Below are 24,036 nucleotides of genomic sequence, written 5' to 3'. Positions count from 1 at the left end.
CATGCCCAAACAAAGAGGGACAGTGAGATTATGGCCACCAGCCAAGAACTATCTCCCAGCAATTTATTGCTGCATAGAAAAAAACTCTCCCCACAAGGTTCCAGTGTATCCACAGTCAATCCCCCAGACATTTGTTGAAATGCTGGAATTTGAGTGGTTGATGCCCCTGCATATATGCCAATGCTGGGTATGCAGTCTAGTTAAAAATATAAGTAACTGCAGATTGGGAAAAAGCCAGCCAAGGGAGTAACACTTTCCTGTGTTCCTACTAGTATGCCTAGGCACTTGGGGTTAGTTATGAACCAATGTGTTTAATTAAGAGCTGCAACAGGAGGAAAGAAATCGATTACATAACAGTGAAATTATACAGACAACCTCAGAACATCATTGCCAAGAACAAGTATTTAATAATGGGCTCGTCAGTCTAGCAACAGACGGGTATAACATGATGGTCTAATGGCTGGAAGTTGAAACTAGATAAATAAAGACTGGAAATAAGGCATACATTTTTAACAGTGAGAGTAATTAACCTTTGAAACAACTTACCAAGGGCTGTGGTAGATTCTCCATCACTGACAATTTTTAAACCAAGATTGGATGTTTTTCTAAAAGATCTGCTCTAGGAATTATTTTGAGCAAGTTCTATGTCCTTTGTTATACAGGAAGCCTAACTAGATGATCATAATGATCTCGGAATCTATGAAAGGGCAGGGGCATAGAATCAATTTGCAAGGCAGCACTTTCTGATGGCTGCATTGACATTCAACTCTGCAGCTACCCACCGGTGGGCAGCCAAGGTCTATCTGAACAATTCAGGACATTTAGAAGGGAAAAAAATCAAAGGATTTCCAACATCACAATGCTTCAGACAAAGATTGCTAGACTTCTCACAGGCAATTGAAGTGTTCAGGTGCTAGTTAAGCATTACTATTTACCCTTTCACACAATATCACAATACAAGAGCAAGGAGAAACCCCAATGAAAACCAAAGGCAACACACAAAACTGATGCTAGGAAATACCTTTAACACAAAGCATAATTAATCTGGAACTCATTGCCACATCAATGAGGCAAAAAGCTTAGAATTTTTAAAAGGAGGAAATATTTATGTAATAAAAGTATCTGCAGTTAGATTAAGATACAGAAGGAGGAAACTATACAAGGGATACAAACCCTACTGCTTCAGGACTACTAACTGACTAGGTTTAGGAAGAAACTGCCCCTCCAGGTAGATTATTTCATAATTATCTATTATGTAGTTTCTTGCAAGTTCCTCTATAGCATCTAGTACCGGCCACCGTTAGGGACAGGATATAGGACTAGACTGATCTGCTGTGACAATTCCTATGTAAGCTAAGAGAGGTATGGGTCAACAGGGGTAAAGCTGAGCTATATAGAGATGATTAATAAGCAGCTGTATTTCAGTGAAATAATATATCAGAAAGTATAAAATTTTCATGGATTGTATCACTATTTGACAGCAGTCCTGCCTTTGTGTAGATACATTTACTTTTGTAGCCACTATACACACTCACTGAGCTTTAACCCTTTTCTTAGCTATCATCCAGTAAAACAGAACAGATGACCTCACTTGCTGTTTGTTTCTCTAAACTGAAGGTTTCATATGCAACACAAGCACCTTGTGAATTACAATAATGGAATTCTTTTCAATTCCAAGACTGCCTATCTTTCAGTGAACTACATTAGAAATGTCATATTTGGTGTTTTGTCACTATAATCAGCAATCCACAATGATAGACTGTACCAAATTTCAAGATGGCAGCGCAAAAGGACATTGGACCAGTTAAAATCTGGCAAGAAAAACTGATTGCTTTTTGGTGACCTCTGACAGAAAGGAGAAAGGTAAAAGTTCCAATGTGAGATTTTTCCTATACTCACTGGAATGATCTACTCTAGGGTGACCAGATGTCCCAGTTTTATTTCAGGGCTTTGTCTTAGGTGCCTATTACCCCCCCAGCCTGTCCCGATTTTTCACATTTGCTATATGGTCACCCTAATCTACTTGCAGTATCTTATTGAGCAATTAGCTGTATAAGAGTTTTAGACAGGATGTAGTGCCAGGTAAATATGAGTGACTAAGCTGGAGCTCAAACTATGTGGAAGCTGTTTCCTTTTTAGGTCCAGTTTAAGACATAATTCATTTTATATCATGACTACTACTGAACCAAATTTCATGATTTTTGCTCAGTGGGAACATGGAAATTAATGCCACTCCATGACTGAGTCCATTATAAGTGTTTATATACAAAATAAGTCCAATAGGGCCCGATCTTGCAACTTCATGGGAACTTTTTATGTGTAACAACTGCAAGATCTGGCCTACAGTTTGCTACATTCTGCCTCTCCACTCCTTTCCGCCTCTAACAGATGAGGAAACAAACATAACAACACAACATCTTAACTACGATTTCATACTTCCTCTAAAAACACATCACACCACACACCTAACCTGTGCACAAGTGTCAATTCTGAATACTTGTTAATTTTGCTGAAGGTTTTTCATTATAGTGAGGGAACTTTGTGTGTGCTGCACTTAGTTTTCTTAGAAGCAGAAGAGTTTCTTGCAGAGATGCAGAGTCTAGCACTATTGCCTGACAATGCTGTGCCATCTTCATATGATAAAAATATGTCCCTTAGCTTAGCATTTCTTTGCTTTTAAGGGTTTGGGGTGGCTACACGTGGCATTTAAGCAACCTTAACCAGTTTTAAACCAAGTTTATATATGCCCAGGCACTCTTTGATAGGATTCAAGGCCAGGGTTTATTAGTCAGAACTCTCCCATTATTTATTTAAAAAATCAGTGGATATGACCCATGTTGCCACATACAGGCTGTCTTGACTTCACCTCCAGCACATCATTTAACCAAGAACATACCATGTTTAGTGCAATTAATGAACAGATACTATGACGACAGGTACAAAAAGTGCCTCCAAAGCCAGGTATGGACTTCCACCCACTGGAGCAGTTTATAATGTGTGGCTGTAGAAAGGCAGAGATAATCGTTAAGGCCATTCCACCTCTCACCAGTTTTGGAACTCTGGTATTGTGAGCCTGATAAAAGTTTAGTTTCATGATTTATTTTTCAAGTCCCCTCAAACAAAATGAGTTGGATTCCAGCTAAAAAAACTGAACTCAGTAAATATTTGGCAATGTAGAAATAGCACAGGGAACTGAACTGAGACCCTCTGGTTGAGTGGCAACAAGGTTAGAGACCTTTAAGACATGCAAACTGATCACGCAGCTTAAAAGTACAGCGAATAGCACAGCAGCATTCTCGGTCTGGCACATGTGCGTATATTGTAATTCCTAGGCACTGAAGGGTAGAGTTGCAGATGGTATCTCTGGCATACAACAAACAAGATATTATATAACTGTTTAGTCAAGGTAAGACTAAAGGCCAGGTTTGTTTTAAATTATGACTGAATTGAAGAGATTCCCAATAAGCAGGCAGCTAGAACATGGACATTGTAATGCTACACATACCCTTGCCAAGTTGAGCTTTCCGGGTGTGTGTTCAGAAACACAGCACCCTCTAACTGCAGCGTAACACGGTGGTCTGGGTACTGCACCACTGAAAAAACAAACTCCAGATTTAGATGTATTTTTCCTCCCATTAGTGGTAAGATCTTAAACAATGGAATTAAACATGTCTACTTGCCTTATACATGGGTTCCTACTACAGAGAGATCTCCAGCTGGTTTGTCTAAGAAAATGGGCATGGAATCAATACTACAGCACAATGGTGCAGGGCTTTCCAAAAACTGTTTATTTTACAGATCCTTGTCCTTGATGCCTGACTCAGCTTCCCTCCCATGGCTCCAAATAAGGTTTTATTATCCTTACAGTAGTTCTATACAGCAAGACAGTTCCAGTGTCCATGCAAGAGGATTAGGTGACTACATTTAAAATGCAAGTGACCTAATCATTTATTACACAGACACACAAAATACATCTCAAGTCATCTGCCAAGAATTTCTTTTCAGTGGTGACAGGCTGCTTGCAGAATAATCCAAATACAAGATGCTTCCATGGAATCAGTATTCATCCCAAAGGCGGCTTCAAATGAATGGATTCTACAGCAGGCTTTCTAGTCTTGCTGCAAACCGAGGGCAAACTGTCTTTGATATGGATGTCAAGGGGAGTTACCATGGAAGTTGCATGGACAGTACTTTAAGAGAATTTGCCAGCTTGAGGAGGGGGGCCAAGGAAGCCCCCTGCCTGCTTGGTGGCAGCCCGCGAAGGAGCCAGGCCAAGCATCTTCTGAATGTTCTGTGAAAATGAAAAAAAACAGAATCAGGTGAGGGTGGTGCGGTGAGAAGGAACCAATACACAGGGTGAAATCCTGCTGCTGTTTAGATCAATGGCAAATCTCTCATTAACTTCAACCTCCAGGGTTTTACAACTCAGTTTAGCCAGTGTATATACATGCTATATCTGTACCCATGCAAAAAGGCCAGGAAGAAATGCAACCCAGTGAGATTAACTGATTTACATGTATAATTAATTGCAATTAGAGGTAGGCCCAAGCTGCAAAGTTTCTTCCTGATCAAGTTTCCACCAGTTGGAGTGGGTTCCAGTCCAAGGCTGCAATTCAGTTCTGTCTTCACCTACACAGGTCATAAAGCCAATGGTCAGGTACTACATTTCTTATTGCAGGCTGCAGCCTTTGCCAATTTTGTTTTCTTTGCATTATGATGGTAACATTAGCTATTGTTGCAATTCAATTACAATACATACACAGTTACAGCTTCCTGCTCTCTGCTCACAGGCAGAAAAATCTATGAGCAGTGCTCCACTGTTTTCACACATTTAAAAAAACCACTGTCAAGGGAGACTAATCAGACCTCAAGGATCTGCAAACCAGACAGGAAGGATCTCACACAATACTCTGGGTCACCCTACATGGCAACCAGACAAATTGCTGAGCTCCTGCCAAAAGTTTGAGTACAGAGCTGATTTCTTTGCTAATGGATGTAGCTGGAAACAGTATTTTCTCTCCCAAGACACACATGGTATAGTAATACATAGCTATTAACAAAAATAAATCTGTGTAGATGACCGCTTCTCTGCCTTTGCCTAATTGTTAGATTTTTGAACATTGGAACACACAGTGTTCTAATGCAACATTATAACAGTGTTACTGAAATAGTAAGATTGAAAACAACCAAGTACTTACTTCAGGAAAGTCATTCAGGACTCACAGCAGAATGCTTAAAGATTAGAATTGTACTGAAATTTGTGTGAAGCTACATTAAAAACAACACAGTGCAATTAAACTAAATTGATTTGGTTTCAACACTAGATCATGTTAGAAGCAGGATATAAGCAGAGGGCATCCTTCATTCTAATCAAGACCACTGTTCTAAGTGATGCAAGCTTAAATGGTGTTGGAGGAACAATGGAAAACCTGAACATGCACAGAGCAAAAGAAGATAATGAGTTTCTTCACTCTTGAATACCTTCCTCAAGAAGATTGGCAACATGAGCCAACTAGGAAGTTTCCAGCTTCTACCTTTTAAAAAGTCATGAAATTTTTGTGCTTGGAAGAAGAGCATATGGATAACTTCCCCACTACTTCGACACTCACAGAGCAGCAAAACCAAAATTTTACACAAAAAAGACAGGAGTCACTTTTGGGCAAAGGCTAAGGAAAATTTCAGCCCAGATACAAATATATATGCATTACAAGCAATTGGAAAAGGAAAGGGGATTACCGGTAAACGAAAATCACAGCAGCTTTATAGCATTTGCTGATGGCAAACATTCTACTTTTTATAATTTACACGTAAAACTATGTTAAAAGAACATTAGAGTTGCAAAGTCAAGTACCCAGAAGTTAGGAAATGCCAGAAGTAAGGTTGTGTATGTAATCTTAATCTGGTCCCCTTGTGCATATGTACAACAATGACACAGCCTTTAATTATAGGATCACATAATATTTTTTCCATCCTATTCTGGGGAATCAATGTGTAGCGAAGGAGACTGTTGTCTGTAGGACTCTACCTCATTTGTTGCAAAGTTGGAAGGTGAATAAGGCAGGAAATTGAAAGAAGGGCAAGGACATTCTCATGGTTAAGACACTTGAATGCTGTCCTGCAGAAGTGCATTCTATCTCCGCCTCTGCTGCAGAGCTCACAAGTGAGGGTGGGCATGTCACGTAAACCAAGCTTTTTCTCACAGATGGTCACTAATGGTTTATACCTCATTTACCGGGTGCCCAATCTGAGGCCCATGGTAGGAAGATGATAAATAAAAGGTAGGAATAAATGGTCAGTTTTCATAGTGGGCAGGGGTAAATAGCAGGGTCTGTACTGGGACCTATGTTGTTCAACATACTCAAATTATCTAGAAAAAGGGGTAAACAGTGAGATGGCAAAGTTTGCAGACAGTACACAATTATTCAAGATAGTTAAGTCCAAAGGTGACAGCAAAGAGACACAAAGGGATCTCACAAAACTGGGTGACTTGGCAACAAAATGACAGATGAAATACAATATGGATAAATGTAACAATGCACATTGGAAAACATAATCCCAGCTATACATACAAAATGATGGGGCCTAAATTAGCTGTTACCGCTCAAGAAAGAGCTCTTGGAGTCATTGTGGATAGTTCTCTGAAAACATCCATTTAATGTGCAGCAACTGTGAAAAAAGCTAGCAGAATGTTAGAAGCCATTAGAAAAGGGATAGATAATAAGACAGAAAATATTATGATGCCACTATATAAATCCATGGTAAAGCCAAACCATAAATATTGCGTGCAGTTCTGGTCACCCCATCTCAAGAAGGATATTTTAGAACTGGAGAAAGTATAGAGCAGGGCAACAAAAAGGATTAGTTAGGGGAATGAAACAGCTTTCATTTGAGGACAGATTAAAAAAAGCTAAGACTGTTCATCTTAGAAAAGAGATGACTAAGGGGCGATATAACAGAGGTCTATAAAATCGTGAATGATGTGGGGAAAAAAGTATATTTACCCCTTCACTTAACACAAAAATCAGGGGTCACCCATGAAATTAATAGACAGCAGGTTAAAAACAAACAAAAGGAAGTACTTCTTCACATAATGTACAGTCAATGGGTGGAACTCATTGCCAGGAGATATTATGAAGGTGAAAAGTATAACTGGATTCTAAAAAGAATTAGATAAGCTCATGGAGGATAGATCCATCAATGGCTATTAGCCACGCTGGTCAGGAACACAACTCTATGCTCTGGGTGTCCCAAAACTTTCAACTACCAGAAGCTGGAATTGGACAAAAGGGGATGGATCACTCGATAAATTGCCCTGTTCATTCCCACTGAAGGATCTAGCACCGGCTCCTGTCAGAAGACAGGATACTGGACTAGAAGGACCATTGGTATGACCCAGTATGGCCATTCTTACGTTCTTATGATTTGCAAATGTGTTGAGCACTCAACTGCAACTGAAGTCAATGGGAGTGTGTTCGGAACATATAAAGCTAAATACTCTGCAAATCAGGTCCTCAGCATCTCAAATTGGACACCCAAGCTTAGTGATCACTTTTGTGTTTGCCTTAATCTCTCTGTACCACAACTGCCAATCTATAAAATGGGACTAATGCCTCCTCATCTCACAGGACTGTTGTAAAAATAAGTTCAGTAATGTTTAATAAGCACACAGCTAGTATAGTGCTGAGCACAACAGAAAAGCCCATCAGGAAATTAGTGCGAGTAACCAATGCCTGGTGCCACCCAATGAACAAGGAGGAGAAATCAACATATTGAGTAGCTCCTAAAATAGCGAGCACTGTCTATTCTGTGAACTGAATAAGGCAGAGTCCTGTGGAAAAAACAGTGTCATGTAATTAAAGGCTTTATCATAATGTCTATGCATAGGCAACCTTCATTCTGGCATTTCCTAATTTTTGAGTGCTTGGATTTGTAACTTCAATAATGTTCTTTTAACACGAAAATCTGTGTTATCTCCTAGGTTTAAAAAAAAAAAAGTCAACTGAAAAAAATTCCATCATGTGGCATCATATTGACAGCCGGATGGTTCATCAGCAACATTGGAACCTTTAGATCCAACCCACAGACCTCTGCCACTTGCTACCAGATAGCATGGAAAATTTTAGCCCACAGGGTTAAAGTCGGGCAAGGTTATCAATAACTGAAAATAGGGTCCTGTAACAGGAAATGTTGATAAACTTTCTTTAAAGGAGATGCTACCACCGCCATCTGTGATGAGATACAGGTACACTATAGTATAACAACGAATACATTAAGCACAGTGGAAGGCCTCTAAGTAAATTCTAAATAAGTTCTTGCTACATCTCCCTATTTGTAGGATAGTTGCTAGACAGGGAACACACTGAGATGTGTTGCATCATTTTAAGAGTAAGATACTTGTACATAAAACAAACGTTTTGCTGTGGGAGGCTCTATCTTGTGTTTCCTGTCCCAGTACTCTCTGCTCAAAATATGAATAAAGAAAGGGAACAGCTATTCAAAAGGCACTCAGCTGACCAGCAGGGGGTACTGCAGGATCAGGACTGAGGTGCACAGATACAGCAGAGGCATAATAGGGGAAGGTCACACTGCATCCTCCCAACTCTTGTCAGAGCCATCACTCAGCCCTCTATGTTCTTGCCCGGCAGACAGGTCTCTCTGGTGGGAGGAGGGATTATGAGCATAACAGGCAAACAGACAAGCTGACCTGAGCTCACAGCCAAACTATAACCAATCAGAATGATACACACTCTGGCCAGCCTTTCCCCTCCCACAACTATAGAGTTCTCTCTCTCCAGCTGAAATGAAATCATGCTGATAAATGACTTTTGCAAGACTGATGTTAAAACTGCACAGAAGGTCCCAGATACTGATGCTGGAACTAAGTGCTATGGAGGCCTGCGCCATTTTAGGTTCCCATAGCATCGCACGCACTCTTCTTCTGTGAAAGGGATGCTGTGGACAACACACTGTAACCAATAGAAGTGTAAGAAGGTGGCAGCAGGGGAGCAAGAACAACATTTGTACTACATGATAGACACAGGGGGAGAGTAGACGGATGGACAACTGTTTATTTGAATCCTTCCCACCCCAGTCAGTGCAGGGAGAACAAAAGTCTCACAGAGAAATGGCATCTAAGTGCCCTGAGAGAAGAAAAGCCAGAACTGGCCTCCTGCCCTACAATGATGAGGGCAGTTTCTGGGAAAGAATGATGTGCTCCCTCTCCTGTTTGCAACGGAACTAGCTGACCCCCCCCCCCCCCCACACACACACACACACACACCAGGAACACATCTAGGGTAGAGAAAAAGGACTAGTTTACAATTCAAGCATGTGTGAAAAGGAAACTAAATACTGGCAAGCCTCTCTAATAAAGGTTTATCACTCGATAAGCAGAATGGGTGCAGGCTGTTAGTGCTCTAACAGGAGGAGGGGCAGAGGATATAACTGACATTCTGCATCACACCCAATTCAGCAGCAGACTGCCTCAGTTGAAAGCTAAACACAGCAGCTCAATGGCCTGTAAACAGACTCTTCCAGCAGCACTCTCTCCGAACAGGAAGGCACAAGGAACCACCAAACAGGATTTACATCAAGGGGAGATAGGAACAGCGCAGAGGAAGTTACTCACTGCAAATTGGATATTTCAGGAGATGCTGGTCATAGGCAAAAAGCAATCAAGCCAGGCTTGAAGAGTTTCCTCAACACTCAGATGCCTCAGGGCTATCTGCCCGGGTGAAGAGTACTGCTGTGCTATGCTCCCCACCCAGAAGCAATACCTGTTTAAATCAGTGGCACCTGGTTACTCCCCAAGAGTTAGTCCTCTCGCTGCCCCAAAGTAGACTGAGAGACCCATATCCCAAATAAAATCCAGGCTCTGCCTCAAGGTAGAGTTCTGGGATTCTCTCCCACACTCTTTTCCTCAAATGAATTCTGGGTTCTCCACTTGTTCTCCCACAATTTAATTCTGGGGCCCCACTTTTTTTTTTTTTGCCGATCTTCACTTGGGCTGCTGCCCTCATGGGCACATAGAAGGGGTTCCTCTACCTCCAGGGGGGCCAGTTTAAACTACAGCTTAGTGAAATATTTGAGTACGAAAGGAGCAGCTATTTCTTTTAATGTAGTGCTCGGAGTTCAAAATATGTCAGTTCTACAGGGAATAAAAGAGTATTAAACTAGAGAGGCTGCAGCATATGAAGCTACACAGCTAAAATATCCGTTCCAACAGGAAATAGCTAAGACTAAATTTACCATGGGATTTTTTTTTTAAACATACAAAAAAAAGCAATTTAGGATTTTTCAGCCATTAAATTCCCCAAGTATCCTACTGGTGCACAGCAGAGGTGCAAGAGCCAACACAATTTGAGTTTTATTCTCACCGCTTATGGCCTTTCATGGCTGCAAAAGAAAGTCTATTGGTGTCAGAATAGAAAAGCTTGAAGCCCCACTGCAACACAGATCGGTGTCAAGGAGAGTTTCCCCATGGCACCACAAGACACTAGCTATCTGGTGTGAGATTCACTGGGCCATCACTGTAGAAACAACAAAAAAGCCTGGAGTGAGTGACAGAAGTCACAAAAACTAGACAAATCTCTTAGCACACCACAGCACCTGCTGTTCTAGTTCCAGGCCACGGAAACAACACTGGACAAGAACTGCTGTGCTGAGAGCATTTAATAAGAATTTGTGGATGTGATGGCTTTTGCTAATTTGTTTGCCTTGCTTCTTCACACAGGACTGGATACTCATCTGAGTTTGTGCAGGCTCCTGCTGTGGAAGGAGGGAAAGAATCTGTTTGATGCAAATATGCACTTTATTTTGGAGTAAAGGAACTTTCATTTTATTAAGCCACTTCACCAAGCCCATCCTGACCCCTCTGTTAGAAGTTGGCACAAGAGTAATTTCCTCTGCTGACCAGCTGTAAGGGTTTTTAAGTCCCTTGGCACCTCCAGGAGGAAAAAGGAACAGAGTTCTACATGTCAAGGAGAAATAAGCAGCAAGAATTCAGGAAGTCAACCAAAGCGAAAGGAAAGATAAATATAGAGAAGCAGCTAAGCGCACCTGCATTAATCCAACTCCCACTGTCTATAAGCCTCTCCCCACTCCCTGGGGGGAATTCAACAAGCAACACACATTTTCAGCAGCACTCAAGTCCCACCAGTCCTCACCAGCACAGACTAACACTCCATCCAACCCAGTCACATGCTAACAGAAGCTCCACTGTCAGTTAAACTGCTACTTCACCATTAATGCTGCTTCAGTGCATTACATCTAGTAAAATGATGGCATCACTGGCTTGGGCAATGCAAGCTATTCCCAACCCCAAAGACACATCCCATTTTCAGGGCCAGCACTTCTCCCTTGTAGCAGAAGGGCCTGTGTATGGGTCACAGTCCATTATGGTCTTAACAGTGTTCCCTAAAATGGCCATGTATCTTGTCATGCCAGACCTCCATTCTATAAATTACTCCACCCACTGCTGATCAGGCACAGACAATACGCTGAAGGGAAAGTTATTTAGCCTTCAGAGAGAGTCATGCATTAAGCAGGCAAAGGGAGGAGAGAGAAGGGAATAAGGCACTTGAGAAAAATGCAAGTCTGACCCCAGACTTCCTGGTTTCCTTAGCAGATTTTTGGACACAGATTGAGCCTTTTGGAGCACCAAGGCAGTTCATTTTAAGGCTATGTCTACACTGCATATGGGAATAAGCCTCCTAGCTTGGGTCCACAGACTTGTGTTGGCCGGGCTCAGGCTAACACTAAATATAGCATGTAGATTGTGCTTTGACGTTGCAGCTCAGGCTCTCAAGTCCACGCCACCGGCTTCAAAGCCTCAGTCACAACATCTACACAGAACTATTTTTAACTTGCTAGCATGAGCCCCGCTACCGTGAATCTGTCAACTTGGGCTCGAAGGCTCGCCCCCAGATGCAGTGTAGACATGCCCTCAGACTACACTAAAGATGGAATGTTTTTTCTTTCTGATATAACTGTAGAGATAGGTTTTTAGTAAGAGCTTTTCCTTACCAATCCTGGTGTCTGCTGAAGCCTGTGGTGAACTCAGTAAATCATGCAACTTGTCCCCTGCCAAGGCTGATTCTGTCCATCCACAAAGTTACTTGGAGACACATAGCAGGGTGGAAGCTGTTTCCACTGGCTCATTCCAACGTCTTGGAGCAATCCTGATGACTTTACCAGATCTCCCTCATGGGCTGAGATAAGACCTCAAATGAAGCAAAACCTTTCTGCACTACATTTCCTTTGAAGGCTAATCCTATGGGAACCAGAGGCCAACATGGAAGCTTCGAACAAACCTAAGTCAAAGACAGACTACATGGGCTAAATTGGTTACTGGGCACTTGCTACTTCTTACTGGGTAGCAGACCTGCTCCACTCCCCATGCATAGGGAGCAACACAACACTCACCTGCCGGATAGACATGGTGCAGAGAATGTAGAGGAAGATGAAGGAGCAGTCAGTGTAATCCTCCCCCAGGAGGTTGCGGTGGGACAAGCCCTGGATATAGGAGAGGGGGATAAAAGGAAGTTTTGCCACCACGCGGCCATCAAATCTGGAAGAGAAGAGAGCACTCAGTGGGAGACGGCTACCAAGTACACCAGCATAGAGAAGGGCTTCAGACTGGGACAGTAATTGGGTCCTGGGATTGCAGAAAAAAAGATTAAGTGTTTTAAATGAAACAGGCCTCCAAGAGGACAAAACCAGATGCAAGATCAAGTTGAAAGCCTAGAAAAACCATGATGCTCCACCTCTCTAGCATTGTGCATGGGAAGACTGCTATATGCACATGTGCCATCCTCAAGTGCATCATAGTGGCCAGCCATCCACCAGATAGACTGGGCAGGCGTCCCCCAGCAGATGCTGTGGAATGTCCAGTGGTGCCTCCTGGAGGTCAACCTATCAATGATTACTGGCTAGCTAAATTGCTGACCAAGGTTTGCAGGACACAGACTACGAACTTCCTAATCAACATCCCCAAGTATTGACATCTGCTATTTAAAACCCAAGTCATGCATAAGTTTCTTCCAGAGAACTAACACTTGAGTCAAGAGACTGAATTACCAGCTTGTTGTAATTACTTTATGCAGACTGATGGACTTTGTACTAGAGATGTATGCTCAGCTCTCAGAGGACAAACCAAAGCCCAGCTCTCTGCTTTTTCCAGATTTGCTACATTTATCAGTTACTAAAAGGGATGTGAGCAACCGCTATGGAGAGACTTCCTTTTAATATAATACTCTTCCTCTGCATTCACTCATTGGAAGCAGGAAGTTGTATATTCCCAAATTATCTGTGCAGCTCAGGAGCTGGAAAGCGTTCAGTGCTACATTCCAGATATGGAGACATGGTGTGAATTTGGAGACAAGAACCGACCCTACCTTTTGAAGCAATGTGCGTATCATACTGCATCAGTGTGTGCTCAGAGTTTGATGTTATTTCTCTTTGAGTGCTGATTTTCTAACAGGTGTTTCTGGTTTCAAGAGCTCCTAAATGAGCTTTCTTTCCTGTGGAGATGCATTCACACAGAGCTATAGTTCTAACATGTGCCAACTTTGCTTACATCTCACAGGCAGTTTGGCAGAAGGGCTGGGAACGGATGTTTATCTCCCTGTAACATCTCCCTATTTTAGGATTCTGTGTTATTCCTGCTGTGAAAATACAGAGTGGCTCAGAGATGATACCTCGAAGTGCCTGCCATTTCTTCCAGCAGGTAACCTAGGTTTTAAGGCACACACTCTTATAAGAAGTACTGTAAACTTTGAAAGTGTTGGGGGATTTAGGACGAATACCGCTAACCCTTAGCAGACATGCCATTTGCATGGACCCTATCAACCTGAAAAGAGATTATCCTAAAAGGATAATCAGGATCCTCATGCTAGTTCCTCAACCTGGCATTCTGCTTTTAGTGTTCAAGCCAGCCTTCCTACACCTGTCCCTTTCATCCCAGTACTGTGTATATTACACCTCCCATTTTAAACAGCAAGAAAGGGGCTCGTTACCACTCTCATATACATACTGCATGTACAGAGCCTTTCTGTAGGAGTCACAAGAAGCAGAGATCCCAATTGCGTGCTGCAATGAGGGAAGGATATAAAGTGCATATTTCTGCCTCCCTCCTTGCTATGCCCACCATGCTGAACTCCCTGTGACTGAGCAAGGGTTCCAGCCTCTAATGTGCCTCAGTTATCAGAAAAGGAGGAATATACTTTGTCCTGCAAGTGCTTTGCTGGAGAATTTGGGCGCAAAATAGATGCTGTGGAAAGAAGAGTGTTTTTGTTAAAGCGTTACAGCAGGACAGTGCAAATCTGTCTGCCTGCTTCCGTGAAGACAAAATGAAATGGCAGATTCTTCAGGGGGAGGGACACACTTTTTCATGCTAATGAGTGACAAGTCTAGTTCTGTAAGTAAAGCTGCACTATAACTGACCTTAGAACAACAAAGAACTGTCATTGGCAGAACATTTCAAGTGTTGGCATCTATGCCCAGACCCTAATATAAACAGCAGGGCTTCACTTCACAAACAGCAGCAAGTTTTCCTCCAGACCCCAGACTGAAAGATCCCATCACATAAATCATTTGTATCACAGAGCACCCACAGTATGCTAGGTACTGTCTAAATATAGTGACATTTCCTGACCTGAAGAGCTCACATCAGAGACAAGCTGCATTCGCCCTTCCCAAAGAACATCAAGTATTCCCCCCATGGGCTCCTGATGCAGCCTTTAAGTTTCTTGTAGGCATCATGGCAGAGTTGGGACTGGAGGAGGGACAGGAAAGTGGCTTTATGGTCCAGTTCAGAGAGGGTGTTCCACATAAAGGGCTACACAAAAAAAACCCAAAGATGGCTGTGGGAGAAGTGGACAAATAAGGAGCAGACGCTAGCATTACTGGTGATGAGGAAGGTGAGAAGACAAGAGCAGATAAGAAGGGCAGGGTAGATTTGTGAATGATAAATTTAAGATATATCCCCCAAATCTGGAGGCCAGCCATGGGCCTACGTCATGATCATTGTGGTCAAGAAACCTTTAGTGGTTTTTTGTTTTTGTTTTGTTTTGTTTTTGGAGATAAGAAGAACTGTGTGGCTCCCACAAGAAAAGTCCAGGATAGCTGTAGGATTACACTCTTAAAGACAAAGAAAATATTCTAGCAGTATTATTCAGACATACAAGAATATGAGAAGTAGAGTTTATATAAATATCCTAGTCAATTCCAAGATCATTTTTTTTCTTTAAGAATCTCAGATTAGGAGGAAAAAAAAAAACCCAAGCCAGTACTGTTTTAGCAAGCAATGAAGCAGCTGATGCAGAAGTGGTAGAAAGACCTGAAGACTGTGGAAGGCTGCCTGATCTCTGCAAGGCCATTCTGAATTAACCAGACTTTCATCCTGGTCAAATATTCCAGAGCAACAAACATGCTCAGTTATAGGTAAAGCACAGCCTAGAGAATTCCTGCATGCAAAGCTCCATGCTGATCTGAGCAGACGCAATAAGTGCGGTGATCTGCAGATTCACAGGCTGCACCTCCCATATCGAACAAGAGAGCTGCAGTTTGATCCATTTTATACAAATTAGGTGCAGCTCTCAGTGGGATCCCATGAACATTGGATGAAAGAGTCCAAGTGGCAAAGGAGGAAGGGGATGGGATATATTCACTTTGAAGGCTTTAAAAAAAAAAAAGAGCCAGAGTTTTGATACTTACATGGAGTTGAACATGCCCATCAGGGCAGTAAAGCAAAAACCAATTGCAAACATGGACTTCATTCGAACCTGCAATCAGAGAGGTCAGAGTCATTCATTACTGACAGCTAATGCAGAGAGACACAAACTGATTAAAAATAAAGGCAAATGGAAGAAAGGGAGCGAACAGGGCTGTTCTGTTAACCAAGAGATGACCAAGCATACAGAAAGGGGAGGACACATGAACTGCGAGATGGCAAGGGAAATAAGAAATGCAGTGGGTTCATTAGGAAGATGCGGTGGGTAGGTGAAAAATCAGGAAAACTGCTTCCATTTTGGAAGCACTAGAGAAGATGGGGGGTTAAGAATTAATGAAGCTATGTGTATAGTGTAGGAGTAGACTAGCGTAGAACTCTGTGGGCCACACTGCAGCTTGCAGATGTTAGAGGTGCAGCCCACGGAGACACGTGAATATGAGTTCCTATCATCTCTGCTCTAATGGATAGAAATTAAGGATGATCCTTCACCTCCTGGAGAGTTGAAGATCTAGTCCACCACTAGTTTGGGCCTCGCCCCTAATTTACAGCATTCTTACCATTGACAGGTCCCTGTTGTTGTTCTTCAGCTTCTCCTCTTGCCTCTCTGTAAAGCAGTGAAGAATATAGAGGTCATTCTGGTTTCTGGGTTAGTATAATTTCACTTCCAGGAAGTCTAAACCTTCCTTGCTATCCAAGTCAATAATAGTAACAAGACAGATTCCATCTCTTTATGTTAGACATTACAGTGTGAAAACTGCACACAGCCAACGGTTCTTGAATTGGAACTACATGCAGCAGAACAAGAGGTGTGTCAACATTCAGAAGGCAATGCATAGTACGCCAAGATTGCCAACTCAATGTGCATGATAACATAGGGACACAGCAACTGGAAAATCAAATAGTGCCTGTAAAAATCAGCTAGTGCCAGTATATTGTATACTGGACGTAGTGTTGTTCTAAGAATGTTATTTGCACATCAAATCTTATCACTATAAGGAAATGCACTGTATATGATAACTCATACTTCATTACAGAGGTGTCACTAGGGATTTCAAAGGTGAAATCACAAGAGCTGCACTTAAAGTAGGAAGATATCTTACTGTTTCCCACTCCAAAAACATCTCAGAAAGTTCAATTTTTGTACAAATTGTTTCTATACAATATTTAAATAAAATATGTACTCCTTTTGGAAACATTGCACTGTACTGCTCCTCCCATTTCAGTCAACTCCAAGTTTCAAACGTCCTGATAACATCTCACACACAAAGGCCACTTCAAATTTTAAAAAAGTTTTTATTTCCCTTATTCAGTTTTGTGTTATGCCAAGATTAGCCAATGGAACTGTCATGTTCCATCTTCTATTTCCGACACTGCTCCAATCTCACCAGTTCTGATCCTCTTAGGGGATAAAGATCCAGAGGCAACCGGGGAAAACCACAGATATGGGTTTGAGTAGGAATGTGGAAAAATCAAGAAATATTGGAGAGGGAATATGAGCAAGGCATGGGGGAAGTAGCATGTGGCAGTGCAAGGTGTTTGGGAGTCCTGCATCTCTACATTGGCGGTATCAACACAACAAGGCAGGCCACAAATCACTATTGACAGCTTGTGAGACCATAGCACCAAGAGAGTCCTCCAAGCACCAAAGTTCTAAGCAGTTGGGGAGCTATATGGCGGTTACAATGGAAAGTGTTAGGTGAAGCGATAGTAACACTTCTAACCCCCATCTGTTTCCAGTTGCTATTAAGTAGGGTTGGAAGAATTCACATTTTTTTAAAAATAATTTTGAAAGATAATATTGATGTTTATATTTAAGCTTTTTTAGATTTAATCATTTAAATGTTAACATTTCTGGAAAATTATTGGGGGGGATGTCAGACAATTATAACTAGACAGATTCTAAAAATTATTTCTTTATAACCATTAAAACAAATTGTCAATATCATATGTCTAAATATACAAAAAAATACAGTCTGTGGATTGAAGGATATCTGTTTTTACTATTCATTCGCAGGTCCATTTGTAAGAAGCCTGATTCAAAAGTCTAAATCACTGGATTTTGATTCTAATAAGGTCTGAAGCAACATTTTTCTTACTTTGCCTATCTATATTTCAATCAAAGATGAAAAAATATTTTAAATCAGTTTGTGTGTATATACATTGAAATTGATGTTTACCAACATTTACCAATAATATCTAATCCTTCCAAGTCTACTTATAACTTTATCAAACAAACCTTTTAGGACAGAATTTCACAGGTTTGTTTTATGACTCAAGTTTTGGAATGTTTCAGGAAGCCTAGTTCAGCTATACTTGAGAACAATTATTTTTCCTATATAAAAACTGTTGACCGTTTCTTTGAACAGCTTTGTGGTTTGGAGCAGGAACTTACAATTTCACAGGGGGTTAATCAAGAGCTCAGAAAGATACTTTCTGCTATTCCAATGAACATCAATCCAGGAACAAAAACTGCAGTTTGCACATGCTCAGTAAAACTTGTTCATCATTTGCTCCTTCATTTTCAGAATGTTTTAAGTGCATTATACACAATATCCGCCTAAACAAGTTACCTGCACCAACCTGCTTGCCATTCTCTCACTGATATGTCCTATAACTTCAACTGAAGTTGCACTGGGCTGGAAACCAGGAAGTCTAGAGATGAAATCTCACCTCTTCCAAAGAATGGTTTTGATACTTCTCTGTTTCCAGAAATGGCCACTGATTATATGTTTCTCATTTTCTAGATGCCCAGGTTGAGATCCCTAGAGTCTGATTTTTCATAAGTGCTAGGCCCTCAACTCCAACTGAAGACAATAAGAGCTATGCTTATTCAGCATCTTGAAAGAAATGAAGCCTTAGATATCTCAAGTTCGGCACCCAAAGACCAAGGCATAGAAAATTAGTGGGTATTTTTACAAACTTTGGTCTTCACCTATTTGTGCTTCAGTTCCCCATCTGTAACAGAGGGATTACTACTTCACTACCTCAAAAGGGCATTGTGAAAATAACTTCATTAGTGTTAGTGAGGCACTTGTACTCAAGTGATGAACAGGTTAGAAGTCCAAGGGGAAATAAGGCATTCCTTGGTCAAAGCAGTATTTGGATAGTGAACAGTAACTAGGGTGAGTTCATGCTGAATAATAAGGATAAGAAGGAATATCAAAAAGCTGCCTCTATTCTGCTGAAAAGAGATGTGATTGTGTAATTAAAGACTGTGCCATAATGCACATGTGCAAGGGGAAGGAATTAAGGTTCTAAATCTGAGAGAAGCCCAGAGATCACAAGTTTTATATCTAGGAAAAGCTATTTTAAATCATTTAAGCAGAGGTTTTGGGCCTTGTTTAGAACAACTGATTGTAATGAAGACTTCTGGTTTTATAGGAAGAGGGACAAGAATAAATAGCCCCAATAAGTTTCAAATCTCTCTCAAATGTTACTGATAAAGGTTTTCTGTAACAACTCAATTGGTTGCTCTGCATCACTCACGGCTTTGATGTTTGTGAGTAATGCGGCTATCCCAAATACGTGCCCATGCAACACTTAACACATTTTCTCTCACATATCCCCAGGAAAAAGCATAATACTGAATTGGAATTAAGGAGTATAGATCAGTAATTTAAGGGAAAAGACATGTAAGATGAATGATGTAAATATCTCCAAAACAAATGCTACAACCCCAGCTGAGGTCATGTTTGGATTTCTTTCAAACACAAGCTATAAAGATGCAGTTACAACACCCATACACCCTTGACTCCACCCTATAGTGATGTTATGAGGAAAAAATGAAAAATCTAATCTCTAAAAAGAGATAGGTTTCATCCAATCTGGGATCACAAACATTAACATGCATTACTGTAGTCACATGGTTATTGCATGGTGATAATGTATTGCAGCAATGAGCTCTCAGGGATGGCATCTGGGAACAGTGAAGGCTAAAAGACTCCATGTTCTCGGTCCACATGACAGCATGGATTGAAATCCCAATGCCACTGGGTTTGCCTAAAGTCAGTCTAGAAAGGAAGAGGCTAGTTCCCTTGAAATAGGCTCTAACAATCCACATGGAAGAAGAGGAAGTCACATTCTAGCCAACCCATCAAGAACCAAGTCTCATCCCACCACCAAACAAAGAGTTAAAGTTTCCTCTCTTCCCCCCATCTTTGAAAGGGAAAGTCCGCCTCCAGCAGTTTCTCCTCACAGCTTCCCTCTCACTTGTGGAGCATCACACCTCTCTCCAAATCTTACCTATTTTCTTTTTTTGCTGTCGGCCTGCTGATTCAGTTATTGTTTCCTTTTTCTTCTCCACTGCAAAGCGTAAAGACAACACTGAATCACTTTCACACAAACAATGGAGAGTTACGCTGCTAATCCTTTCTCTCTTCCTCTCCCATTCACCCAACAACCCCCCCCCACACACACAGTCAGGGGCAAGAGGAGAAGGGAAGCAAGATAAACATATCACTATGATATATGCAATATATGTTTAATGTCTTATAATCTGCCAGAACTAGACTGGTACAAATGCCTGGAAAACATTCCTGATCTTGAAAGCACCAATCCTAGACGCGGGAGAGAAAAATTTAAAATCCTGTCAAAAGCCAGAATTTTAAAGCCTACCAAAGGTGCCCATTGCACTGTGACCCAAGTAGTCAGGGTGTCATTTTGGCTTAAACAGCCCTTGCTGATTTGTCATTATGAATTCTAGAGAGTACTTTCAATTCAGCAAGAGCGATGAAACAAGCTTTATGGGAAACTCTGACCCTAGCTATTTGCAGTAGGAAGCAGAACACAAGAACGCCTGTGTTCTGTTATATCCCTTCTTCACAAGCAGGCACTCTCAGTGGACGTGCAGCCCCAGCAGTCTGGCATAATTTACTTCATTCCTGCTGGTCATCCAATTAGGGCTGAAACATTTGCAATATTTTGAAGTTCAAAAATTATGTAGCAAATCTAAACTTAGTTACCAAAGCTACCAGAAACCAAATAAGACAGCCAATCCAGACAGGAGACACTCCAAAGATTGCTGCAAGAAAAGCCAATGGATATTTACAAGCCAGAGTGCTGACCTGTTAATACTATGATCCAGCAACTATGCTTTTCAATCTGCAAATGAAATCACCTCCATTAGCGAGAGATTTGATTGACACTGTCAGAAAGTGAAAGCCAAGTTTTAGTTTCAGATCTATATAGCCAATATCACAATATGAAAATGGGATGATAATTTTTCAAATACAGTTATGATCAGATAAGAGATATTGGTGGCCTTTTTTCAACCACACATCTGTATCGTATCTACTTTACCAACAAACTCATTTTCACTCCTGTTGTCCCTACAGAGTCAGTGCTAAAGAATTAGGTCTCACATATTAGTATGTTAGCTAAGATTTAATGGTAGAACTTTTATTCCTGGTGATGATCAAGACAAAGACTACAGCTGAATTTCCAGGTCACAGGAGAATTTGTGGTGCTGACAGGTAAAATTCTTGTGACTCGTAAGCCAAGCCTGCACAATTGTCAAAAAAGTAACAGCCCAGGCACAAATCTACTCATTTGCTCTGACCACAATGCTGTGGATGAAAAGGTTAATGATGAAGTTTACTTATCCGTAAACTAAATCATACACCTCAGGATAGCAGGCCAGTGGGATTACGCAAGGGTGATGTGAACTGAGCGAGTTTGCTCAGAAAAGGAACTACGAGTGAATACAGTGGCACAATGTCATTCTCACTATAACCACACTTCTATCTTGCAACTTTTTCCATTGTCAGAAGATAGTCGGCCATCAACCGTGCAGCTTTCAGGCTCACTCAGTCCTGAGATGTGGCTGTGCCACGTAACACAAGTATGTTTTGAGGAGAGATTAAATTATAATCGCTCCCCCAAACTAACAGCCCTAGTTTATTCATTTCAAGGCCTATTTGTTTTCTGTAGCTGTAACAGAATGCCAAGGCTCTGGCAGAGGAGCCTAGTGATCTTCGGAAAAAACAAACAAACAAACCCAAAGAAAAACAAACCCAAAACCTATGGGTATCTTATTGGTTGTTGCTGTGGGTATATTGACGAATGGTTGAAAGGTGTGGCAGGAGGGGGATCTAGTTTATGGTTGTATATTTGAGAATTGTCAGGGGCTGCTTAGGACAGCCTAGACTCCTTTTTAAATGGATGTTTGGATAAACTGTGATCAACAAATGCTAATCAAATCTGAAATTTTAGCTAATATTTGTTATTCTCAGCTTTGCCACTTAAACTGTAACTCACAAGCATTAACATTAGCAATTAGTTTACTGATATATGCACCTCACACCTGGCTCTTCGTGGAAACAGACTAGAGATAGGAGGAATTACAAAATAATCAGAATAAAGCCTCTACTGCAATCATTAAACACCAGAGATTAATCCATACCAGCTGCTTATGAGTTCCACAGCATCCAAACCAGTCAAACATTATCTCTAAATCCTCTGCTAAGATTGCAGTTACTACTGTAATTTATACTAGTAGGCTTTACCCATAGCTACTCTGAACTGTCTTATACTGCTGGAATTGGTCTTCTCCTGAAGACTCAGGAGAGAGGGAGTCAGAAGCCAATCTGATCTTCTGTCAAGCTGCCATTTGCTTACATCCCTCATAGGTCATTTAACTTATTTCTATCGATGCTTTTGCTCTCCATTTTTACCTTATACCATAGATCTTGGAACTCTTCCTCCACCTTTCTATCCTCTTCCTTCTATCTCCATTCTTCATTTCCTTTTCTCCTTTCACTGCATTGTACTCCCTCCCTCCTTCTCCAAGTCCTTTCAGGCTCATTCTAGATATAGATGTTTTCGTTAAACTGGTGTAATCAGTTCAAAAACTGATTTAAAATCCTGAAGCAGAAAATAATGAGAAGATAAAAAGAGCCATATTATTTATGGTGTTTGAAAGGCAACACTTACATTTTTTGCTTTGTTTTTCCACTTCAGCTTTCAGTCTCTTGTATTTCTCTGTCCTGTAAACCAGCACCCACGTGATACCTGAAACAAACATCAGACACAACAAGGGGAGAGTGACTTTCGGTACAGCTCTGTCGCAACTGCCCCAGGGCTGTAGCAGCATTTAGATTCGGGTACACTAAGCAGGAGAAAGAAACCAAGAGAACAGCAACATAGAGAGAGCAGGGGGCTCTGTCTGTCTGTCAGGGAAGCATTAGCACAGATGCACTGAATGGCAGGAGCACCTCTGAGAGAGCAAAGCAGGCCTCACATCTCCCCTCACTTGGATTGCTTGCTGAACGTCACTGATGTCACAAATGGGCGCGGGCGCGCACACAACACACGCGGCCGAGGCTGTGTAGAGTCATTCACCCTCCCCCCAGCCGAGACACGGACACGGCCCCCGTCCCTCACCGCAGCCCCGAGAAGTCTTTAACGCCTTTCTTCCCACAACCGCCCGCCAAGGGCTATTGCCCCCCGGGCCCAGATGATGGCGAGCTGAGGCGCGGAGCGACCCACGGCGCCTGTTGCAGAGCCAGGCTTGGCCCATGGCCTCACAGCTATCGCGCTCGGGGACGCTCCTTGGGTGACCCGGGAAGAGCCCTCTGCATCCCCAGGTCCACGCTCGCAGCCTGCCCGCTTCTGGACCGGGAACGGGCTGGATCGGAGGCGGCTCATGGGGTTACACCGGGCAGGCGCTCCCTCCCCATGGGGTCACACCGGGGACCTAAGGGAGCCGTTCCGCAACCCGGCCACCCCCAGCGCAGACCGCGGCCCCGCTCACCCTCAGCCAGCAGCGCAGTGCACACCGAGATAAAGACGATGAGGACGGTGTCGGCGAACATGGTGCTCATGTTGCCCCGAACGCGGGCGGGCGGGCAGGCCGACCTCCGCTACACACTCCCCCGCCACTCGGACCAGAAGGGAAGCTATAGGAGGTCAGGTCAGGTCAGGTCAGGCCCGGCAGGCCGCCCGCAGACGGATAGGGATACTCAGCCTAGCTACTTCATACTAGCTCCACCCTCCGGAAGTGAGATAGAGTTACATGTCCGGCGACAAGGCGCACCGCCAAGCGGAAGTCCCGCTTACAGCTATGGGACCTGCTGATTGGGCGAGCTGCCTGCCAATAATGACCTCGAGCCCGCGCTCAGCCCCTTCCGCCTCGCCCCAAGTCGGTGCCATCCAACCAAGGTGGAGCCTCATCGTGCTACGCTCTGGAGGAGAGGGCAGTGCGTCGGGACTCGCCTCCCCTCCCCTCCCCGGGTTGTTTTGGGACTCTTGTTTGTCTCCACGCGGGCCGGCCGGACTGAGTGCTCCGGCCCGGGCCATGGGGGTGCGAG

General features: G+C 42.4%; 1 protein-coding gene across 3 annotated transcripts; it reads right to left on the bottom strand.

Moving 5' to 3' along the window:
* Nucleotides 1–3,767: 3,767 nt before the first annotated feature.
* TMCO1 (transmembrane and coiled-coil domains 1) lies at nucleotides 3,768–23,709 on the bottom strand. Of its 3 annotated transcripts, none has more exons than XM_067532375.1 (8): nucleotides 23,481–23,709; nucleotides 22,661–22,738; nucleotides 19,973–20,032; nucleotides 16,288–16,334; nucleotides 15,715–15,782; nucleotides 12,424–12,568; nucleotides 6,599–6,666; nucleotides 4,154–4,291 (listed from the first exon to the last, which is right to left on the bottom strand). In XM_067532375.1, exons 1-7 carry the CDS (start codon nucleotides 23,548–23,550, stop codon nucleotides 6,622–6,624), a joined length of 513 nt encoding a protein of 170 aa, XP_067388476.1. In that variant the 5' UTR covers nucleotides 23,551–23,709; the 3' UTR covers nucleotides 4,154–4,291; nucleotides 6,599–6,621. The 3 variants fall into 3 exon arrangements, 2 of the variants coding, with proteins under 2 accessions (XP_067388475.1, XP_067388476.1); XR_010917037.1 differs by having other exon boundaries at nucleotides 4,165–4,291; nucleotides 6,570–6,666; XM_067532374.1 differs by lacking the exon at nucleotides 6,599–6,666 and having other exon boundaries at nucleotides 3,768–4,291.
* Between the last annotated feature and the right edge of the window lie 327 nt (nucleotides 23,710–24,036).

Source organism: Emydura macquarii, unplaced genomic scaffold, assembly GCF_026122565.2.
Source record: "Emydura macquarii macquarii isolate MOO-44397 ecotype Brisbane River unplaced genomic scaffold, CSIRO-AGI_Emac_v2 contig_3287, whole genome shotgun sequence".
Classification (NCBI taxonomy): domain Eukaryota; kingdom Metazoa; phylum Chordata; order Testudines; family Chelidae; genus Emydura; species Emydura macquarii.
This window is presented reverse-complemented; position numbering and strand designations above follow the sequence as displayed.